Source organism: Mus musculus, chromosome 4 (genome assembly GCF_000001635.26).
Source record: "Mus musculus strain C57BL/6J chromosome 4, GRCm38.p6 C57BL/6J".
Lineage (NCBI taxonomy): Eukaryota > Metazoa > Chordata > Mammalia > Rodentia > Muridae > Mus > Mus musculus.
In genome coordinates this window covers 11,154,663-11,175,958 of record NC_000070.6, presented here as the reverse complement: position 1 = coordinate 11,175,958, position 21,296 = coordinate 11,154,663, and the positions used below count along the sequence as shown (strand labels likewise).

At 40.3% G+C, this 21,296-nt stretch overlaps 1 protein-coding gene across 2 annotated transcripts; it reads right to left on the bottom strand.

Annotated features, from left to right (window-relative positions):
- Window positions 1-1,579: 1,579 nt before the first annotated feature.
- Window positions 1,580-19,518, bottom strand: Trp53inp1 (transformation related protein 53 inducible nuclear protein 1). 2 transcript variants are annotated; one of them, NM_001199105.2, is made up of 5 exons: window positions 19,412-19,518; window positions 11,390-11,648; window positions 10,512-10,869; window positions 8,025-8,062; window positions 1,580-6,249 (listed from the first exon to the last, which is right to left on the bottom strand). In NM_001199105.2, exons 2-4 carry the CDS (start codon window positions 11,499-11,501, stop codon window positions 8,041-8,043), a joined length of 492 nt encoding a protein of 163 aa, NP_001186034.1. In that variant the 5' UTR covers window positions 11,502-11,648; window positions 19,412-19,518; the 3' UTR covers window positions 1,580-6,249; window positions 8,025-8,040. The 2 variants fall into 2 exon arrangements, with proteins under 2 accessions (NP_001186034.1, NP_068697.1); NM_021897.4 differs by lacking the exon at window positions 8,025-8,062.
- Window positions 19,519-21,296: the final 1,778 nt, after the last annotated feature.

Below are 21,296 nucleotides of genomic sequence, written 5' to 3'. Positions count from 1 at the left end.
GGTCTTTCATGTTTCCTTGGGTGCGCGCCATCCAGAGACTTGAGTGGGGTCTCCCCACTGGCGTCTTTCAATTTCTCTATTGTTGGGACAATTTAACCCTTGGGTATGGTTGCCAAAAGTTTGATGGGTAATTTTCATCCTGTGATTTGGTTCTAAAGGGCTGGCAGACAGGTAGCATAGACCGTATGTACTGTGCTTGTATCCTCAGTAGCTTGCACTAGTCACTGCCATCCTTTTTCCCTCATGTCCTCAACTCTGCTTTAAAAGCCTATTCATACCTCTCTGTGTTCCCATAGTCTGTAGTCTCTTGCTACCCCCAGTGTTTTATCTTTGGGAGGCAGTCAGTAAATGCTGAACTATAAAGTGGATTTCTCCTTTTTTTTTTTTTTTAATTTGAATATGATGCCAATTTTAAGTTACATTTTACTAACAGCTTTTAGACTAAGGTTTATTGAGGTAATTTTTTGAACACATCCTTTTTGACAAAACTTAAAAGAGGTTAGTGCTCAGTGAGTAAAGCACTTGCTATGCAGGCATGCAGACTGGAGCTAAGAGCCCCAGCATCCAAGTTAAGTATTAGGTAGTGAGTAGCCACCTCAAGAAAGCTGGAGAGCTCTAAGTTCATGTGAGATCCTGCCTCAGTAAAATAAAGCAGCAGCCACTGAGGAAGACACCCAGCATTAACTTTTAGTTAGCTTCTTCCCTCCAACAACACACACACAAAAGATGCATACATAGAAAATTTTAATGAAAAACTGAAGTTTTATTCATGTTAGAAGTAAAATCTTCACTTTTAAAGTTCTGGCCCTTCAAATACAAGTTTATTTCTACCTTAATTTGAAAAATAACAGATCAAGAGTTCAAAGACCACTCTGGAACACTGTCTCAAGAAAAATAATTTTGGGGCTGAAGAGATAGCTCAGTGGTTAAGAACACTGGTTAATCTTCCAGTGAACCTGGATTTGATTCCAGGTTGGTGGTTCACAACTGTCTATAATTCTACTCCCAGGGAATCTGTCACCCTCTTCTGGCCTCCTATGGGCACTGCATGCAAATGGTACACAGATACACATGTAAGCTTAGTACCCATATAGCCTTTCCCCCTAAAGAATAGATTGGTTAGTGGGAAAAGTACTAGTTGGAGATCACCCTTAAATTCCTCTTTATTTAAATAATGTCTCACTTTAGATGGAAAAATATGTGTGTGTGTGTATGTATGTATGTATGTATATATATATACACACACACACACACACATATATATATATACACACACACACACACACACATACATACACACACACACACACACGATAGTATATGTGTTAACAAAGGCTTTTTAAAAAGACAGGGTTTTGCTATGTAGCCCAAGCTGGCCTTGTATTTGCAACAATACTTCTACCCCAGCAGTTATTGAATATTGAGATTTCATGTGTTCAGTAACATGCTTTGAAAAGAAACATTTACAGTGCATATCAAACAACTTTTTGCACAAAGCAATGCTAAATAGCAAGTGCTTTAAGTAAGTTGTATTACTTTCAAGAGTAATGACCATGAAGATAAAAGAATCCTCCACATGTTAAGTTAAAGGACATTTTATTTACTGACAGATTTAAAAACTCTGTGCAGTGCAAAATGCACTACTGAACCCATTACAAAGAACTGGTATTAATACACAATGGTTAAGCAATGCTACATGTTTTTTGTTTTTTGGGGTTTTTTGGCAAAGTGCTGTGCTGTTCATTCTGTATAAAACTGACCATCTCTGACCCAATCAATATAAAAAAATTTATATATAAAAAAAGAACAATTAGATAGTGGCTCAAGAAAACAAGCTGCCATTTATGCATAGATTGGTGTACAGTAATCTAACCAAAATGTCCCTTTTAAGTTTCAAGTTGATGAGAGAAAACATTGTGCCCATAAACACACTAAGAAGGCACATAGTACAACCTACAATACTTTTCAGAATCCATAGCTCATATCCTGCCTTCAGAAGGAAAATGTGTTCACAATTTTACTAGAGAAAAAATAAAAGTTACTTCTTAAAAATAACACACACAATTATTGACTAAAGTTCAAAACGTCTGGAGGAAAATAAAACCACACACACACCTGAGGCCCCCAAATACACACTTCTAACCTCACAAATCACGGTTTGGTTTTTACAAGTCCATCTAGAAAACAATACTAAAACATCAGGCAAGTACAATTAGAAACATTTTTCAATACCACAAGGAAACTTATCAATGATACACAGAACATCATCCATTTAAGCTGCCTTCCTCTGAATAGTAACTTCTCTTCCTGCCTCTCTGCATCTATTCTTGGTCTCTCCCTGCACCTAAGCCACTTGAATTGGTGTCACATTTCAAGAGAAACTGGCCTATGACAAAGTAGACAACACTGTCATATATGTAAGTTTGTAAAATAGACAGGTGTTCATATACAATTTTAACAGAATAAGAAGATAGGGTTGCCATTTATAATACATTAGAGGCTGCTGGCATGAAACCTAACTTTAAAGACTTTAAAGGTAATAGTATCTATAGGCCTTAAAAAATAAAAAGATAATTTCAAGGCAACAATAGAAGCATACACTGGTATCTCCCAGTACAAGGAGCAGTCTTTTAACTGTCTCTAAAACAGAAAGAAAACGGTAAAAACTTTTTTCCACTAGCCTATTTAAATGCATGTCTATCTTCTAGTTGTAGTCCTTCATACATACTTTTGTTTCCAACTCAAAGAAAACGATAAAGAATAAAGATACCCTCCTTTGCTTTTTCTTCTTTTAAGAGTATACAGAGACTGAATACCTCTGTGAGGACAGAGCAAAATAGCAAAGCAATTCAAACTTTAACAAAAGCGAAGACTGTAAACCTGTACAGATTTGAGAAACAAAAACGACAACCAGACATATGAACCCTCACACATTTTAAGTAAACACTCTTTTTGCTAAAACCAAAGACCTAATAAAACAAGAACAGTCTGCATGGGAATTGGAAAAATATACAGAAAGTTAATGTTCTGTTTTGTTTTGAACTTTCTGCAGTGGCAAGTAAAATCCAACCTTTTTTCATCTTGCAAAAAATTCCCCACCTATGCAACCATACAAATACAAATTGTCACAAAAGATAAGTATGGCGAGCTTTAAGTAGCTATGTACAGTACAGAATATAACCCAGGATATAGTAATTAACAGAATACACATTCTAAAATGCTGAACATAAAATACAAACTTTGGGGAATGTGGGGTCTACTATAAAAGCTAAAAAATTAAGACTCCAGATGTATGACTGATACATACCATGTATTCCAGACTTTGCAAGCATTATTCTAGGCTATTGGTTTAGAAATGGTCAGTACTACTGAATTCTGGAGTCTTGCTTATTTTGTTTTCATCCTACAGTGCTGGGGATGGAACTCAGGACCTTGCACATGCTAGGCAAATCCTCTACCACTAAGCTACATCCTCAACTCTTGGGGTCTTCTTACTTGTACTTTCAGTGCATTGAAGAACACTGTAAACCACTAGTAGGTATAATAGCAAAATGATGGTGATGATGATAATGAGTAATTAACTCATAAAATGTATTTTTGGCCAGGTTTCAAAAAAATTGTTCTGTGTTATTAGACTTATAGTTGCCTAACAAAACACCTAGTGATTAAAAACTTGCCAATTTTAGATATAAATGTTAGATTCTCACACAAAAACCACAGTGTGCTACCCACTTACTATAGGTGGTGTGGTAATCTTAACCCCAAAGAAAAAATCCCAATAATTGATTGTTTGCTGATTTACAGGAACAAAACACTAAGCATAGACAAAGCAAATGAAAAGTCGGTAAGTGACAGAGATGTAAGTGTACTTAAGGGATAAATAAATGTGGTGGGAAGGTTTTTAAAAAAACAAAAAAAAAAGTATAGTTTAATACATAAACCAATTCATGCTGGCCAAACAAATTCTGACGGCTGAACTTCCAGCTTGTAAGACAGCTTTCGTGTGATGTAAGGGAGTAGGGGCAAAGCTACATGGATTCAGAACCTTTGTCCAGAAGACACTTAACTGGTCTATTTCAAGTTACCAACATATGACCCTATAATAGCTGTGGTATAAAATATGCACACCTCCATGACAACAAATAGTAACAACTTCTCAGTTTAACAAACTCTACAGACTTGGCCCCTTAATTAGAAAACAAATAAATAAAAGGGGAAGTCAATATGGAAAAGACTTAAGGAAAGAATTAAGTCTAGATTCCTGTTCTTAGGAGACATCCTGCCTGGCACCTAATCAGAGCCAGTGTTAACTCTCTTCCCCATCTGACTGCAGCTCTAAATGCCCAGCCTCATCAGAGAAAAGCACTGTACCTTCCTGAAAGTTTCCCAGGGTTCCCTGCATCAAGCTGCTTCAGGAATAATACTTCACATAACAGTATGTTTCTTTTTTTCCTTGAAATTATTTCATAAACAAATGTTTAGTTATGGTTGCAAAGGGGCTAGGGAAATGAGCACTTTGAATATGCGGCAATGGTATTAGAATGTGCTTCAAGCTGTAAATGTGTTTAATCTTCCAGCAAGTGTGGATGGCTCATCAAAATCCACCAAAACTATTCTTTAAGAGCTGACCAGATAGAGGTAAGAGAATGGACTTTCCTCTACACCACGTTAACTGGTATATATGAGTGGAACCCTGTGCTCTAGCCTCATTAGCACCAACCCTGAAGAATAATCATGGCAGTAAACTGCCGTAGCCTCCCACAACTAGGTTCAGGAGAAAGACCCTGAAAGTTCACAGAGTTCAGTTCTGACAGCCCCACTTCCAATCAGTATACAATCCTCACAACTCTGTGAGGGAGGTAAGTATTAGTACCCGCCTGCTGTGGTAAGTATTAGTACTCGCCTGCTGTGGTAAGTATTAGTACTCTCCTGCTGTGGTAAGTATTAGTACTCGCCTGCTGTGGAGGAAAGAGAGGCCAAAGTGGCTAAGGATATTGTGAAGTTTAAAAACGAAAGCTTGTGGAAACCAACCCATCAATCTTCACTTAGGCGCAAACAGATGCCACCAGAAATCCCTTGGGAAGACAGGCTCCATGTCTGAGGAGTTACCACTGTTTCTCTCCCTTTCTTGTGGCAGACACAAGCATGACGTCACTGAGTGCCTGGGCTTGTGCATTTTTAGCTGAGCTGGCAGTTAGGAATCTAGACATCTCCAAATACTGACTGCTCTGTGGGTTATCTACAAATAGATTCCAGATATCATCTCATGGGTCTGATTTTTCCCTCTGCATATGAAACAAATGCTTTTGGCCACGACATCTGTAGTATTTGTACCATATCGTGGAGTCACATCAGAATTACTGAATATATTGTTCACCAAAGTTAATGTACCTGAATTCCACAATGAACTACAATGACTAATCTGGGAGAAAAAAAAACATATATACAGAAATATGTCAAGTTTTCTTTCAAAAGTAAGTTCAACCATTAATTCCATTATATCCATGGCAAAAAATCACCTGTTAATGCTTGTGTTAGTGTAAAAATGTACTCATTATATACAGAAAAGGCTATCAAGTACTGGTCAATAAAGTATATGGCTGACCCTGAGAATAGATTTTTGCTTACACAAAAGATTAAATAATACAAAATAAAGGAAATTGAAAAGATGTCTACTCTTAGACTTGGGGTTAGAAATGTCCTTAAGATGCTAACTCATATATATACCTTACTGTACTTAAAGACAACCCCAAACACTGTCACTGTATTGATATGTTTCCAAAAATATGCTAAAAGGTTTTTTAAAAAGTAATTGTCAGGAGCAAGGCATTATGTGAAACACAGCACAAAAATCTGGTTGTGATAGTGTCTAAACACACTGATACACTAGGCGATTGGTCTTCACTTGGCTGGAAGGAGACAGCACTTTCATTGTACACACACACATCCAATACATATGCACAAAACCTAAGGAAACAAACCAACATAACTCAACATTCTCAGTAATTGTACTGGCGTGGGCAGGGCTGGTGAACCACCCAGCCACTGTGCTTCATTTGTCGAGTGTGGCAATCCCTGGTAAGGTTCTGGCGACGGAGACCATTTCTGTTCAAAGACTGTCTTTCACTGTGTCCTTTTATCCACTGGGAAGGGCGAAAACTCTTGGGTTGTTCCAAAAATGTTGCCTGAGCAGCAAGTGCTGCCACACAGCAGTGAATGTGCTTCCCCATTTCACTCTGGGCTTCCATTCTGAAATAGACCAAAGTAAGTGTATCAATAACAGAGTATATTACTAAAAAAGATACTTAGTAATTTGATTTTTTTACACTTATTTGTATATGGTTGGGTAAGAACTTGGAGTCTCGTGGATGATAGACTTAGATTTTATGACCATTTGATGAGAGTGGTAGGAGGGAGATACCAATCAACTGTTATGTTACTGTTTTTGAGGTTGGTCTTGATATTAAGCCCAGGCTACCCTCAATTTTGCCATCCTCCTCCTTCAGCCTCCCAAGTTTTAGAATTACAAATGTGTCATAACTCCTAGCTGAAAGATTAATTTTAATAGAAACATAGACTGTATTGTCCAGAGATGGCTAAATTAAAATGTGCTGTGGTTCTCCAGGAGAACTTACGTCTACTGAATACCTGCAATTCTATTTAATTTTCTGAGACAGAATCTCATGTAGCTTAGGATGAATGGCCTTCAATTTCTTATGTAGCTTACACTTGCCTTGAGTTATTGATCCTCCTGCCTCAGCTTCCCACATGCTGGAATTACCAGTATGGACCATCACACCCAGCTTTCAACTGTTTTGAAGATATTTCATTCTTAATTTTCAAATTTGATCAAAAAGCATATATATCAACAGTACCTTCGCAGATGATTTCTGGATACAAGTAAAATATCCTAGGTAACATGTGAATCATATTTCATAGAAATGCATATAAGGACATTCCACCAACTTGACATTTTTCTAGGTAAGAAGTCAATGCCTATTACACACATCAGTTTTTTATTTATGCCACAGAAGTACATATTTTGGAATGACATTTATATGGAAGTGCTTTAAGACCAGTATCTTAAGCCAGGCTGTAGCGTTAATCCTAGCATTCAAGAGGCAGAGGCAGGTAGATCTCTGAATTTGGAAGCCACTGTAGTCTACAGAGTTTTAGTTCCAGGACAATCAGGGCTACATAGAGAAACTGTCTCAAAAACCCAAACCCAACCCAACCCAAAAACCATGTATCTTAGAACATGGTTGTATATAGTAAGATTGTTTTCTATACTAAAAGCCAATCAAGTTGAACTAGTATAAGCTATATTAACACATAACAAAGTTCATTTTCTGCAGTGCTGTGTACTGATCTCAGGCCTCTTGCACAGCTGACAAATGCTTGACCAGATAGCTACATTCTCAGCACAACTGTGATGAATAAGATGATTCCTGAATAGGTTATTCTATCCAGACAGCTTCAAGCTCTCAATTTAGCCAGGAAAGACCTTGAACTTGTGATTCTCCCACCTGTACCCCTCTAGGGCTGTGTTTATAGGTGTGCACCACCACATCCAGTTTATTCACTAGCAGCTGAACCTAAGTTTTCTTGTACACCAGGCAAGCACTCTATAAACTGAGCTATATGCCAGTCTGAGTTTTAAGATTTTTTACCAGTTATTTTATTCAGGAAGGGTATACATATTTTGTCTAAAAATGATCAGAGGAAATATATACATATGCATGCATACACATGCATACACACAGTAGAACTAAAAGATCCCACTAGGAAATTAACAGAGGGTTGGGATGCAGCTCAATGGTAGAATGCTTGTCCAGTATGTACAAGGCCCTGGGCTTGATCCCTAGTAGTAGGGAAAAATAAAAGTATAAAAGAAAGAAACAAGCAAATAGGAAAAAAAAGCTAATATAAACTCAATGATTGTTAGAAGGTGGGCATTTGAGTTCCTAGTCTCCCTGCTCAGACTGATAACACAGATCATATGGTCCCAAAGTAAACATACTTACTCTGTGCCCGTGAGTCTTATAAGCAGCTTTTTCTGGCCCTACAAATGTTAAATGGTGAACTATTAAATCACTAGTAAGATTTAAAATGCCATTTTAACTTTACTCCTAGGACATGGTCATTTTTCTTTATTAAAACTGAGGTACTATGGGCAATTGAAGACATATATTACTTAAAATTATGGTTGTTCATAAACTTTCACAAACAATAAAGGCTAAGATGCAATAAAACATACACTCTAAAGCCATTATAAGTACTTAGCTTCATACTCATGTGGTTTCTACTGATATCCCTGAGGACAGAGTAGAAGTAATGTGTTTGAAGGACAGGGTTTATTGCTTGCTCAAAAGTAAGGACTGTATACTATATAAAGTCTTGCCATTTTAGTAACACTTGATTCTACCTTGATTTAGAAACATATGTACATATATAGCCCTTTTGAGACAGTATCTCACTGTGTATTTCAAGCTGCTCTTACACTAGTGATCCTCCTGCCTCACTCTCCTAAATGCTGGGATTACAATCACATACCACCATGTCTGGCCTTTGATAATTCATTTATGAAGCTATCTGTTTGTTGGTCCTACCTACATGTTAATACTTATGACGTAGGAATGCAAAACCAACTTCTGTGGCATCAAGTTACAAACACTAAGGTCCTAGATACAGTACCCAGATGCTGGTTGAATAAAGTTGATGAAGTGCTGTCTGGGGCTAGGTTCTTAGGGGAGATTAGAGTATGATCTGAAACACTACCACTGCGCTGCATCCCAGCCCTCTAGTAATTTCTTAATGCTATTTGTTTTAGTTGTACTCTACATATGTGCATTAATAGTATAGAAAGCATGGGTTCAGAGTATAGGCGAATAGTTACTGGTATGAGCCCATATAGTAAAAACAACAAAGAATATTCCTGGGGTGTTAATAGTATTCATCTGTGGATCTTGAGGGATGTCATTTCTACATATTTAAATTTTTGGCAATGAATATCTACTGTAATATATTACTATGCAAAGCTGCTGACTATACACACACAAATGTACATTAGTACTGAAAAGTATCAACTGCCAGTAAATAAATTAAAAGTGATAATTTGTTAACCATGTTATTTTTTATAAGTATAAATTTTTTGAGATTTTATTCATTTGTGTGTATATGAATGCTTTGCCTGCTTGTAAATCTGCACCACACCCCTGCAGTACCCATAGAGGCCAGAAGATGGCATCATACACAGGGACTGGAGACACAGTCATGAGCAGACATGGATTCTGGGACTTGAACTTGGGTTACATGAAAGAACCACCAGTGCTCTTAATAACTGAGCCATCTTTCTAGTCCCTAATCATCAGAATCAGTAGGGAAGAATTTTTAAGAACTGAAGAAATGCTTAAAGCAACTATAAAGCAATTAAAATATTTTAGTTGGGATGCTGAAAACACTTAACTCGGCAAAATTATGGCTTTCAATAAAGTGCCACTTGAAGACCCAGATTATGCCTGGTACTTTGTGATTGTATAAAGACATGATTTTTGTTTTGGTACAAGAAAGAGGAAATATATTTAGCCTTGCTAAAATGTATCTGTTTTAAGAGGTTAGTAATTCTAGAAAGGTTAGCATTGCCTGAGTTTTATTTATACTCCATCGATGGGAAACCAGCTATATACAGTGGTCCAGTGAAGCCACAGCCTAAACCATGCAAAAGGAGCCCTTCAGATGACAGTGCAGTACTCCAAAGGATCCAGACTTACCTGAATCCTCTACCTACAAAAAGGAATAAGTCAGTGGCAACACTCACAACATGCTTTGATGTCACAGGGCATGTTCCATGGACATGCATGATGGATTAGCCAGACTGTAAGCAGATGAGATGGAGAAGAGGACTTGGTTTTTGTGAGAATCATCTCAGATGTATTACTGAGAATGTTCTCTTGATGAAGGCCACAGAGTATCTGGAAGGTGGATTTGGAACACACTAATCTTAACTCACTTCTCTTCCCTGAGCTTACTGGGTCTTCACCTATCTCCATTTCGGACTACCATGTAACAGAACATCATTTCTGAATTCTGAGAGCAGCCCTCGGAACAAATACTTGGATTTTCAAGATTAAGCACCATTTAAGATGACTTAGCTAAGAATATATAGAAGAAAATCAATTTTGAGACATGAATTTAATACCCTAAAATAATCTAGTCTATAATATACCAGAATTACATTCTAATATACTTATCAGAAATACTAGTCTTTTCATTTCCCTTCAGTAGCATGATTTTATAAAGGAGATGGCTATTATACAACTGAGGCATGCTACAATTAATAACCTTATAAAACTCTATCTTGACCTGAATGTTGTATTTATAGCCCAAGTTACTTAAGTAAATTTCTAGCACAATTAGTTTTAAGTCTTCTAAAGCCTTAGCTTTGTTCTGTGTAGAAATAAAATTTTGCTTATCAGACTACTTATGCAGAGAATGAAGTGCTTGTAGCATACCTGGGACCACTTGAGTTATATTCATCATTTCCACAACTCGCCTCACTGAGACCAGGACAGGAGTTGTGCACAGCATAGACAGACATGCTGGGATGTTCAATGAGAAGGTTTTCCATAGGACTTGTTTCCACCTTGATAGTGGTTAATCCACCTGCTGTAAAACATGGGGGAGGAGTGATGAACCAGCTCTCCTCCATTGGACAGGACTCAAACTGAAGGAAGCAGGAATCACTGGTGTCAGTCAAGCATTCCAAAGATGCAGGTAAACAGGAGAAGACAGAAGTGTGCTCTGCTGAGGACTCTTCACCAATGTCTTCATCTTCTTCCTCTTCCTCTGCTGAGAAACCAGGGCAGGTATCTAGATTGTGAGCCACAGTGCATACAGGAGGGTACAAGTCAGTTGTGGAGTCACCCGTCAAGATCAAACACAGAATAAAGGACAATACTATATTAACAGATGCTCACAAAGGCATTTATATTTGCTTGTAACAATTATAATTTCCAATCTCTGTGTACTGTTACACAGACATTGAAGAATGGCATTAGGACTTCTTTTATTATGAGCCCTGTGCTTTCCTGTTTCTCATATGAGGGTTTCCTATCAAAGCACCTCTACTTGGACCAGGCTTTAGGGGTTACAAAACTAAGAGTTCACATTTTCTCTGTATATATGTATATATGTTTGAGGACACTAAGAAGGTCTATGTTTGTGCAGAAGCACTTTACTGCTGAGCCTCCAGCCCCAGAAGTTCCCACTTTTGAGCCAAGTGTGGTGGGGAAATAAAGGCAGGAGGATCAAGAGTATGTAAGATTATTGTCAGCTACACAGCTTGTTTGATGCCACTTCTTGTGACCATTAATTGTTGCGTATGCCTTACCTATGAAGTCAACAAGAATCCATTCATCATCTTCTTTCTCACTGAATTCTGGTTCTTGGCTGGAAGAAGTAGTGACTTCGCCTACAAACATTTTATTCAGTCTCTGAAACATTGTTAAGGCAAGATTGAGATTTTGGCTAGATATCTTTATAGCTGAGATTTCAAAACCCTGTCTTCAGTTGGCCCAATATCACAGACGAGAGATTAAAGTGCACAGTGTTTCTTCAACTTAGATGAAGAGCAAGAAGAGTCATCATCCCTAAAATAAAACAGAAGATGGCGATTTATTTTTATTTGTTGTGAGTTTGTTGCTGCTGTTGTTGTTTGAGGTTTTTTTTTTTTGTTTTGTTTCCTGTTTTTTTTGTTTTTGGAGATAAGGTTGGCCTTTACTTCCAATCCTCTCTTGCTTCCACAAGCCATCATTTCCCTACCCTATTGTCCTGCTGTTTGTATTCATTATGTATGTCTTTCAATATATCTTATATTTGTTGTATATTACTGGCATGGGGAAATTTTATACTGTGGAAACTTACCCATGCAAGAACTGGGGCTGGCAACACTATTCTCTGTGGAGTGAGTGGGTCAGGAGTCAGTGTGCACATGTTACTCAAACCTTGGTTTCCCCCTTTCTCACTTTAAAGCTTAGATAGATGGAGCTAGAGAGACAATATGGTTAAGATCATGAGTTGCTCTTGCAGATAACCAGTTCAGTTCCCAGCACCTACATAGTGGCTCACAATCATCTGTAAACTCCAATTCCAGGAGATCTAACATCCTCCAGAGGGCACCTGGCATACACATAGTACATATACACACATGCAGGTAAAACACTTATACACATAAAATAAATAAGCCGGGTGGTGGTGGCGCACACCTTTAATCCCAGCACTTGGGAGGCAGAGGCAGGCAGATTTCTGAGTTCGAGGCCATCCTGGTCTACAAAGTGAGTTCCAGGACAGCCAGGGCTATACAGAGAAACCCTGTCTCAAGACAAAACAAAAACAAACAAACAAAAAATAAAATAGATAAATCTGGGGGGCTATGTTGGGGGGAGTTAGGAAGATGAGCTAGTAAGATAGCTCAGTGGTAAAGGCACTTGCCTTTAGGTCTAAGCCTAATGACTTCACTTTGATCCCCGAGACAAACACAGTAGAAGGAGAGAACCAACTTATACTTATCCTCCAACCCCAACACATGTGCTACACATACACATTTTAAAAAAAGATTTAGGAAGCTACACAACTTCAATTGATAATGGCTCCTACTTTAGGTAGTTCTGGTGAGTTCTAAATGACAAAACCCAGCTTATTTTATCTAAGCACAAAGTACAGTTAAAAGTGCCCATTTCTACCTGGCTATCTGAGAGCATAGTAAACTGAACACACATCAAGAATAAATTTTAGGGCTGGTGAGATGGCTCAGTGGGCAAGAGCACCTGACTGCTCTTCCGAAGGTCCGGAGTTCAAGTCCCAGCAACCACATGTTGGCTCACAACCATCTGTAACGAGATCTGACGCCCTCTTCTGGAGTGTCTGAAGACAGCTACAGTGTACTTACATATAATAAATAAGAAATAAATCTTTTAAAAAAAGAAGAAATTTTAATTATTTTCTCAAGAATATTTCTTTGCTTTCCTGGCTCAAAGTTCCCTGCACAAATCAACTGTTACTCTACAAATATTTAGTGAATACCTACTATTTATAAGGCATAGTACTGGACACAGGGGGCCAGCAGTGAAAAAGAATCCCATAGAAAGTGAAACGGAGCAATTATGGATGTAGCAGAAATAATACTAGATGGTTCTCAGACCTCCTTAGTGTAGCTTTCCAGTAAGTGACCTTGGATACCTGAGATCTGAAGTGGAGAAGAGGCAGACAGAATACTATGAAAGCCTGCATAAGCAAGAGCATGGCAGTGTTCAGATAGCTTAAGATCCAGACAGGGTCACAAGAAGAAGCTAGGGGCCAAGTAGGACCAGATCCTGCAGGACCTTAGAGGGAAGAAATTAAGAAGAGAAACCCCTGGGTGGCTGGAGAGGTGGCTCAGCTTGGTTAAACACTGGCTGTTCTTCCAGAGGTCCTGAGTTCAATTCCCAAAACCCACATCGTGGCTCAACCATCTGTAATGGGATCCAATGCCCTCTTGTGGTGTGTCTGAAGACAGCAATAGTGTACTCATATACATACAATAAATCTTAAGAAAAAAAAAAAAAAGAAAATTAACCTTAGCATTTGACAAATTGTGACTAAAGGATCAAATTTCTTGGCCATCTTGAGGTAACATAGTGAAATGCTATTTTAAAAACAAAAACCCAAAAAATCTAGCAGTGGTGGCCGTGCTTTTAATTCCAGCACTCAGGAGGCAGAGGCAGGCAGGTCTCTCAGGAGTTGGTAAGCAGCCTGATCTACAGGACAGCTAAGACTACAGAGAAATGCTGTCTCAGAAGAAAAAAGGGGGAGGGGTGGTCAGGAAGAACTAGGTTTCTGGATAAGTTGAGTTTTAGGGAGAGCATTTAGAGGCAGGAATACAGATGCATCCATCTCTGCTGTGCTGACTTAGGGGAATGTATCATGTTAGAGACCTTAGGCAGTAGAATAGAAGTTTGGGGGTGTGGTTTTAGCCAGGTGTGCAAATTTAGGAAGTATCAACACAACAGGAATGACAAATAGACTCTGCTTTGTTTTGGACAGGGTCTCACTCTAACTCTAGTCCAGGTTGGTTTGAAACAGTGATCTTTCTGCATCAGCTAAGATTGCATACATTACATACAACACCCAGCTCACTTTCAAAAGCATCTTTAAAGAATAGTTGGGCTGTGCAGCTAAAACATCTGTGGCCACTCTCTTTTATAAAATAGAATGCCACAACTGTTTGCATATAAGGGCAAAACATCTCAAAATACGACATTAAAACACTTTGGGGTTGTAATGTATCATCCCCAGCCATTAATTATTAAAAGTGGGTAAACAGGAAATATCACTTGCGTAACCAGTTTTTTTGAAACTGTCTTGGAAAGAACATGAGCAGGTTGTGAGGACTGCAGACTAATAGAAATCAAGAGAAATTATAAAAAAAATGGACTGTGTGGTCTGCCTGACCCAAAGAATGAGTCATTATGAGGTTGAGTGTACATGAAAGGTTTTGCGCATGTAAGAAAGAGGGAGTAAAGACACTTTCAAACGTTCCCAATTTATCTTAGGTTACGAGGGCAACTATCAGTCCAAGTACAACTATGCTGAATGAGCTGAGCGCGCCTAAGTATTAAGGTGTATGTCCTGATTAACTAGAACTGCTGTGGAGTAGAGAGAACCCACAGGAGAATTCGTCAGTGATCCTGAGTGAGAGCCTTAACCTCCACCTATGATACCACCTTGGGACAAACTTGGCACTTGGATTCAGGCCCTATCAGTGACCACAAGCCACAAAATATGGCTGGAATCAAGGGTATTGGGGCAACTGCAAACTGCCTCCTTTAGCTACAGCCAAACCCAGGGAGGCTGGATATGCCTGTAATATCTGGACTCTACCATGCCCTGCTTAAATCTTAACATTTAAAACTTCTGTTGGTTTACTTTTTTTTTTTTTAATTTTTTTCTTTCTTTCAAGACAGGTTTTCTCTGTGAAGCCCTGGAACTAACTCATTTTGTACACCAGGCGAGTTTCAACCTCAAGAGATCCTCCAGCTTCTGACTCCCAAGTGCTGGGATTAAGGGCATGTACCATCAATGCCTGGCTAAAATTTTTCATGTATGTATGTGTACACTAGCACATACCTGTGCACACTGAACTGTCTTGCCAGTCCCTCAATTTAGGTTGCTTTGTTTTTAAATAAAAACTAGGTCTTATTATGTGCCTACCCCAGAACTTTTGATGGAGACCAGCCTGACTACAAACTCACAGGAAAGCAACCTGTCTCTGCCTGCCCACTCCAAGATTAAAGGTATATATACCATATTCCCATCCCTTAATTTTCAATTTTAACCCAACTTAAGTAAACTGATATTTGAGTCAAACTTTCAACTACATCTTTTTCAGCTGTAAACTTTATCAACCAAACACAAAGCCAGGCAGGGAGTATTCTAGCTTTTACCCAGCCAACTGCTCCCTTGTATACTCAATAAACTATTTTTTTTGTTTTTGTTTGTTTGTTTTGTTTTTCAAAACAGGGTTTCTCTGTATAGTCCTGGCTGTCCTGGAACTCACTTTGTAGACCAGGCTGGCCTCGAACTCAGAAATCCACCTGCCTCTGCCTCCCAAGTGCTGGGATTAACGGCATGCACCACCACCACCCAGCCTCAATAAACTATTCTTAAAACAAAAAACCTAAATATGTGGGCTGGTGAGATGGCTCAGTGGGTAAGAGCACCCAACTGTTCTTCCGAAGGTCAGGAGTTCAAATCCCAGCAACCACATGTTGGCTCGCAACCATCCATAACGAGATCTGACTCCCTCTTCTGGAGTGTCTGAGGACAGCTACAGTGTACTTACATATAATAAATAAATAAATAAATAAATAAATAAATAAATCTTTTTAAAAAAAAAACCTAAATATGCTTTAAGTATTTCCTGTGAGAACTTTGCATCTGATTATGCCACTCATATAAGGTATATACTGGAATGTATTGGAAAGATTTGGTACTGAAAAACATTAAATATCTCATTAATAATTTTATATCAATTACATGTCATTGTAATGATGTTTTTGGTAGTTAACATAAGTACTGAAAATTTAAGCATCCACATAAGATAGTGCTGTTGTGTTTTTAAAAAAAAAATCCTAGGGGCTGAAGAGATAGTTAAGCAGTTAAGAGTGTTTGCTTTCCTGCAAAAGGTCTAGAGTTTGATGCCCATCCCCACGGGTGGTTCACAACTGCCTCTAACTCCAGCTCCAAAGGATCTCATGCCCTCTTCTGGCCTCTGCAAGTACCTACATGCATGTTCTCTCATCTATCTAGTCTCTCTGTACATGTGTGTGGGGGGGGGGAGATAAAAATTAAACATCTTTTAAAACTCATCCTAAACTTGAATACCCTGTCCTTCCACAGATGACCCAGAAAATGACCCTTCTAATAGCCACTATTCCTTTTGGCACCTCCCCAGAGATGGTAGCTCCAAGAGGGGAGCAGGTTCTTTGTAGAAACCAAGAGGAGCAGCAAGGCTTCAGAGTTTGCCCATATGGTCATTGATCATCTACCCAAGAAGTGTTACCCATTACTGTTTGCTTGCTTTAAAATATCTCTATTGGGCTGGAGAGATGGCTCAGCCGTTAAAGGCTAGGCTCACAACCAAAAATATAAAATATCTATCCTGCATTACAAAAATACATGCTATCTTCTTTTTAATCTCCAAGATGAACAAAAGTAAGTCATAATAAGTTGAGAACATGAAGATGAATTGATTCTGTTCTACCACTCTGTCTAATCATTGTTAGCATCTGGCCCATTTTCCTTTGTTCTTTGTTTTTTGGTTTTCTTATAGGCATAATTTTTTAAAAGTCATACCTAAAATTTAACATTTTATCTTGTTTATCACATATGAGTAAAATATTTTGTGGACAGAGAAAGTAGCTGAGTTTACTTGTGGGTAAAACATTCTCCTTTGAGAACTTACAGTGGAGTGATTACTTTGTAAGATCTTGCTGGTATGCCTTTCTTGGTTTGGTTTTTGTTTTTGTTTTGAGACAGTTTCTCTGTGTAGCTTTAGCTGTCCTGGAAGTCACTCTGTAGATCAGACTGGCCACAAACTCCTGAGAGATCTGCCTGCCTTTTTAGTGCTGGGATTAAAAGCATGGGCCACCACCACCCAGCAGGCACTTTTCTCAGTTTTGAGATACATACCCAGGGAAAGATGGTGTGGACTTAACTGTTGATTTTGGAAACTTGGTCCTTCTACCACATGTGGGAATTAGTTATATATTTTTTTCTTTGAAGGATATATATGTGTGTGTGTGTGTGTGTGTGTGTGTGTGTGTGTGTACATATATATATATATATACATATATATGTACATATACATATATCTCAGAATGCTTATGGTTTGTGATAGGCAGTTGAGAGATTTATTTCTCTGACCTGTGATGAGGAAACTGAGCTCCAGAATGAAGTGAAAATAACTTGCCCAACAGCAAGTGAGCTGGTGTCTTGAGGCAGCAGTAGGGCAGGAATCCTTTCAACCTGGTGCCTTCCTTGCTTTTCCCTGCACATGACCTCAGGCTCCTTCCAGCCTGATTCTAAAAACTTCAGAGACTAGCACTTTTCAGTGGCTTTGGCTGCCAGCAGGAGGCTCCAAAAACATCTTTTAAAATTAAAAACAACAACAAAAGCACCCACAACTTTGATGAATGCAGTTTTGAAATACCAGCTGGCTAAACATACTGATGAAAAGCAACCTTAAAACGATTACTTGTGGGGCTGGAAAGCTGGCTCAGTGGTTAAGAGTGCCGACTGCTCTTCTGAAAGTCCTGAGTTCAAATCCCAGCAACCACATGGTGGCTCACAACCATCCATAATGAGATCTGATGCCCACTTCTGGTGCATCTGAAGACAGCTACAGTGTACTTGGATATAATAATAAATAAATTAAAACAAAACAAACAAACAAAAATGATTTCTTATGGGCCAGAAAGATAACTCAACATGGCAACGTGTATGGTGGCAAGCCTGATGGCTTGAGTGTGATCCCCAGAATATACATGGTGGAAGAAGAGAACCTAGCAGTTCAAAAAAACAAAGATGCTAATAAAAAGGTTTGTTCTTTTAGTCAGAAACAAGGGATGGCCTTGAACTGATTCTCCCACTGCCACCTGTTTAGTACTTGGTGGCATGGGCCACCTTTGATTCAAGTAATTTAAAAATCAATTTTGAACTACAAAAATACCAAGCCAAAAGAGTTGCCTGTGCTCCTTACACCTCTGTCTATTTAGCTAATTTACAAGGACTTACCACATCCTGTTCAGAAGTCTGAAAACAGTGAACAGAGAGCGGTTAGGTTGGTAATTCACTGCTTTGTTAACCTTAACTTTTGAAAGCAGTCGTTTCCATGAGAAATACACTAGGGAGCAGAAAGGAGTAAAAGACAAGATGAAAAACAAAAGAGACACTGGTCACAAAAATTAGTAGGCCATGGTTTCCAGCAAGGACTTTGAAAATTATAGTGGCTGAGGCTTGTACAAGCTGCCTAGTGTTTTCACACCTTACAATCACCACCAAAGATGTGATTTTTAAGATCTTGGGGGCATAGCCGGGCGTGGTGGTGCACGCCTTTAATCCCAGCACTTGGGAGGCAGAAGCAGGCAGATTTCTGAGTTCGAGGCCAGCCTGGTGTACAAAGTGAGTTCCAGGACAACCAGGGCTATACAGAGAAACCCTGTCTCGAATAAAACCAAAGGGGGGGGGGGGGGAGAAAGATCTTGGGGCATTTGTAATGATGTCGGTCCGAAGACCCAAGCTCAAAACTACTCAGCATTCTGAAAGAGCTCTTTCAGCCAGGAACTCCTTTAGTCTTTAAGGAGTTAACAGGTGGAAAGGGGTTCCCCGTTAATCTGCTCTGAACTTTTACACGGAGTAAACACACCGTGAAAGTGGAAGCAAAATGAAGGAATTGCACGTGAAATCCCTCTGCAAATAGTAAACACCGCTTCCTTTTAGTTAGCTGTGTGGCCTTAAAATTACTTTCTGTGCCTCCAAGTTTCCTCCGCTTAAATAAGCAATGTTGGGGCCTCGCAGGGCGGTCGCGACTGAAACGAAGTATTTAGAACCCACAGCAGTCTCTAGCACACCCCAAGTGCCAGCGACCAAACTGATGAGGACGGAAGCGACGGGAAGTGCTCTCCCCACAGGTGCAGGCTCGGTGATGCGCGAGGTCAGGAGGGGTCGGGCGGGTCTCCGGGTAACGGAGCAGGTTTCCCGTCACCCGCAGGTTCTCGGTGTCGCCGTGCTCGTCACGGCAGGGAGAGAGTCCGGCATGAAAGCCAGAGAGCGGGCAACCAACCGCCGCCCTCCCGCCTGTGTAGCCCGCACTTACGTGAGCCGAGCAGAGCTGCGGGTGCTGAGGTAGCTGCGGCAGGCCGGGCTCCTGCGCTGCGGTCGCTGCCCTGGCCGCCGCCGGCCCGTCCGGGTCCTTTTGTTGTTGTGCAGCTCTGGGAACAGCTGATCGGCTTCCCAGCCCCGCCCCGAGCCGCGCCAGCCGCAGGCCGACCAATCGGCTGCGCGGGGGCCTCCGGGGCCGCCCTGCGAGAGGTTGTCACTAACGCACGTGACCTGGCACTGGGCCGGCGGCGCGCCCGGGGCAGAAACAAGCCCGGGCAACAAAGCGGGAGCCGGAGAACACTCCGGGTGAGCGGGAGGAGGGGGAAGAACAGCGGCCCGGGACTGGCCGTGGTGGGAGCCGGCGGGACCGAGAGGAGAAGAGCCCGACCCCCGGAGCCGCTTCGGCTGAGTGAGGAGCCCAGAGTGTGGGTACAAGGCACTCAGCCCCCTTTTGCTGAGGGGCTGGTTAGGGATAGTAGTTGCTCCTCTGGTCAGTGTGGAGAGAAACCAATAGTCGCGATGCTGAAGGCAACCCACCGCTGGACATTGTTTTAAAAGAAGTCAGGGCCCCAAATACATGGGATGCCTGTGTCCCACTCATTCCTCACCCCTTAGACAGTAAGCCGGGGCCTAGTCTGCCTTATGAACTTGAACAGGAAGCTCTCAGGTCTTGCCCCCCAAGAGTCTGCTCTAGAAAGACAAAAGTCGGGCAGAGGAGGCCAGAACTCGGCCTAAAGGGCCTTAACTTCCGAAAAGAGGAACCCCGAGTGAAGAATTACCTCTGTTTCTTCCCAGGGGTCTGCATCTAAAGCCTTATAAGAACTGAGGAGGTTATGACCTTTTTTACAAAATGTAAACATTCACAGGACGCCTAGGTCCTCACCAGCTATTTATAGTGAGAAGAAAATGAGACACTACATTTATAAAGAGAGTCTAATCCAAAGCTCTACTGCACATACATTGGGGGATTAACTAGGAGTGACAGGAGTCATGTTGGTCCTGTCAGTTATATGGATTCTGTGGGGCTGAGATGTAATCTTCTGGCCTTGGTAGTCTCAAGAGACTCCTAGGTCTCGGATAGACCATCGAGTCACAGCCTGTTTGTCACCTAAGAAAACATCATCGGAAAACACAGATATTTACAATTCACAGTAGCAAATTATACTTATGAAATAGTAACAAAAACAGTTTTTATATTTGGGTCACCACAACATGAGAACTGTATTAAAGGGTCACAGCATTAACAAGGTTGAGAACCGCTGGGCTATACAGATGTGCGGACAAAGAAACAGGTTATAGATAAAGATGACAAATATCTGGCTTCTTCCTCGTCCTCTTGACATGAGACAAAGACCTTGTTTGTGTGCTTTTTCTCCTGTCAGCAGGGGTTCTCTTCTTGGTGATTGGTCCAGGCTAGTCCTGGACATGTTTTCCTGAAACTGTGGGCCCATCAGCTCCCTGTTGTTTAATTTACCAACCCCAAATTAGGAGAGGGGAACCCATTCCAGACCACAAAAAAACACTTAAAACACCGAGCCTTCCAGGGGAGAAATGGGTTTTGATCTCCAAGACCCTCTGCTCTCTGCAGGGAGTCAGAGAATTGGTCTGACACTCAGGTAATGATCAGTATGTGTTGATCATTTGACCATACATGCTTCAAGGGTGATCTGTGCTCAGTCTGGATTTTAGATTTTGGCAAATCAAATATTTTCTGTCAAATATTATTGCTATGTTAGGAGCCCTACCATCTGTTGTTTCCCTTTAAGAATCAATCCATCTAGAGGCCACTGTGTCCCTGGGGGTTTGGGGTGGAGGAGGGAAGGAACCCATCTAGAGGTCATCTTCCCATTTAGAACCAAAATTTATTAACAATTATAAAA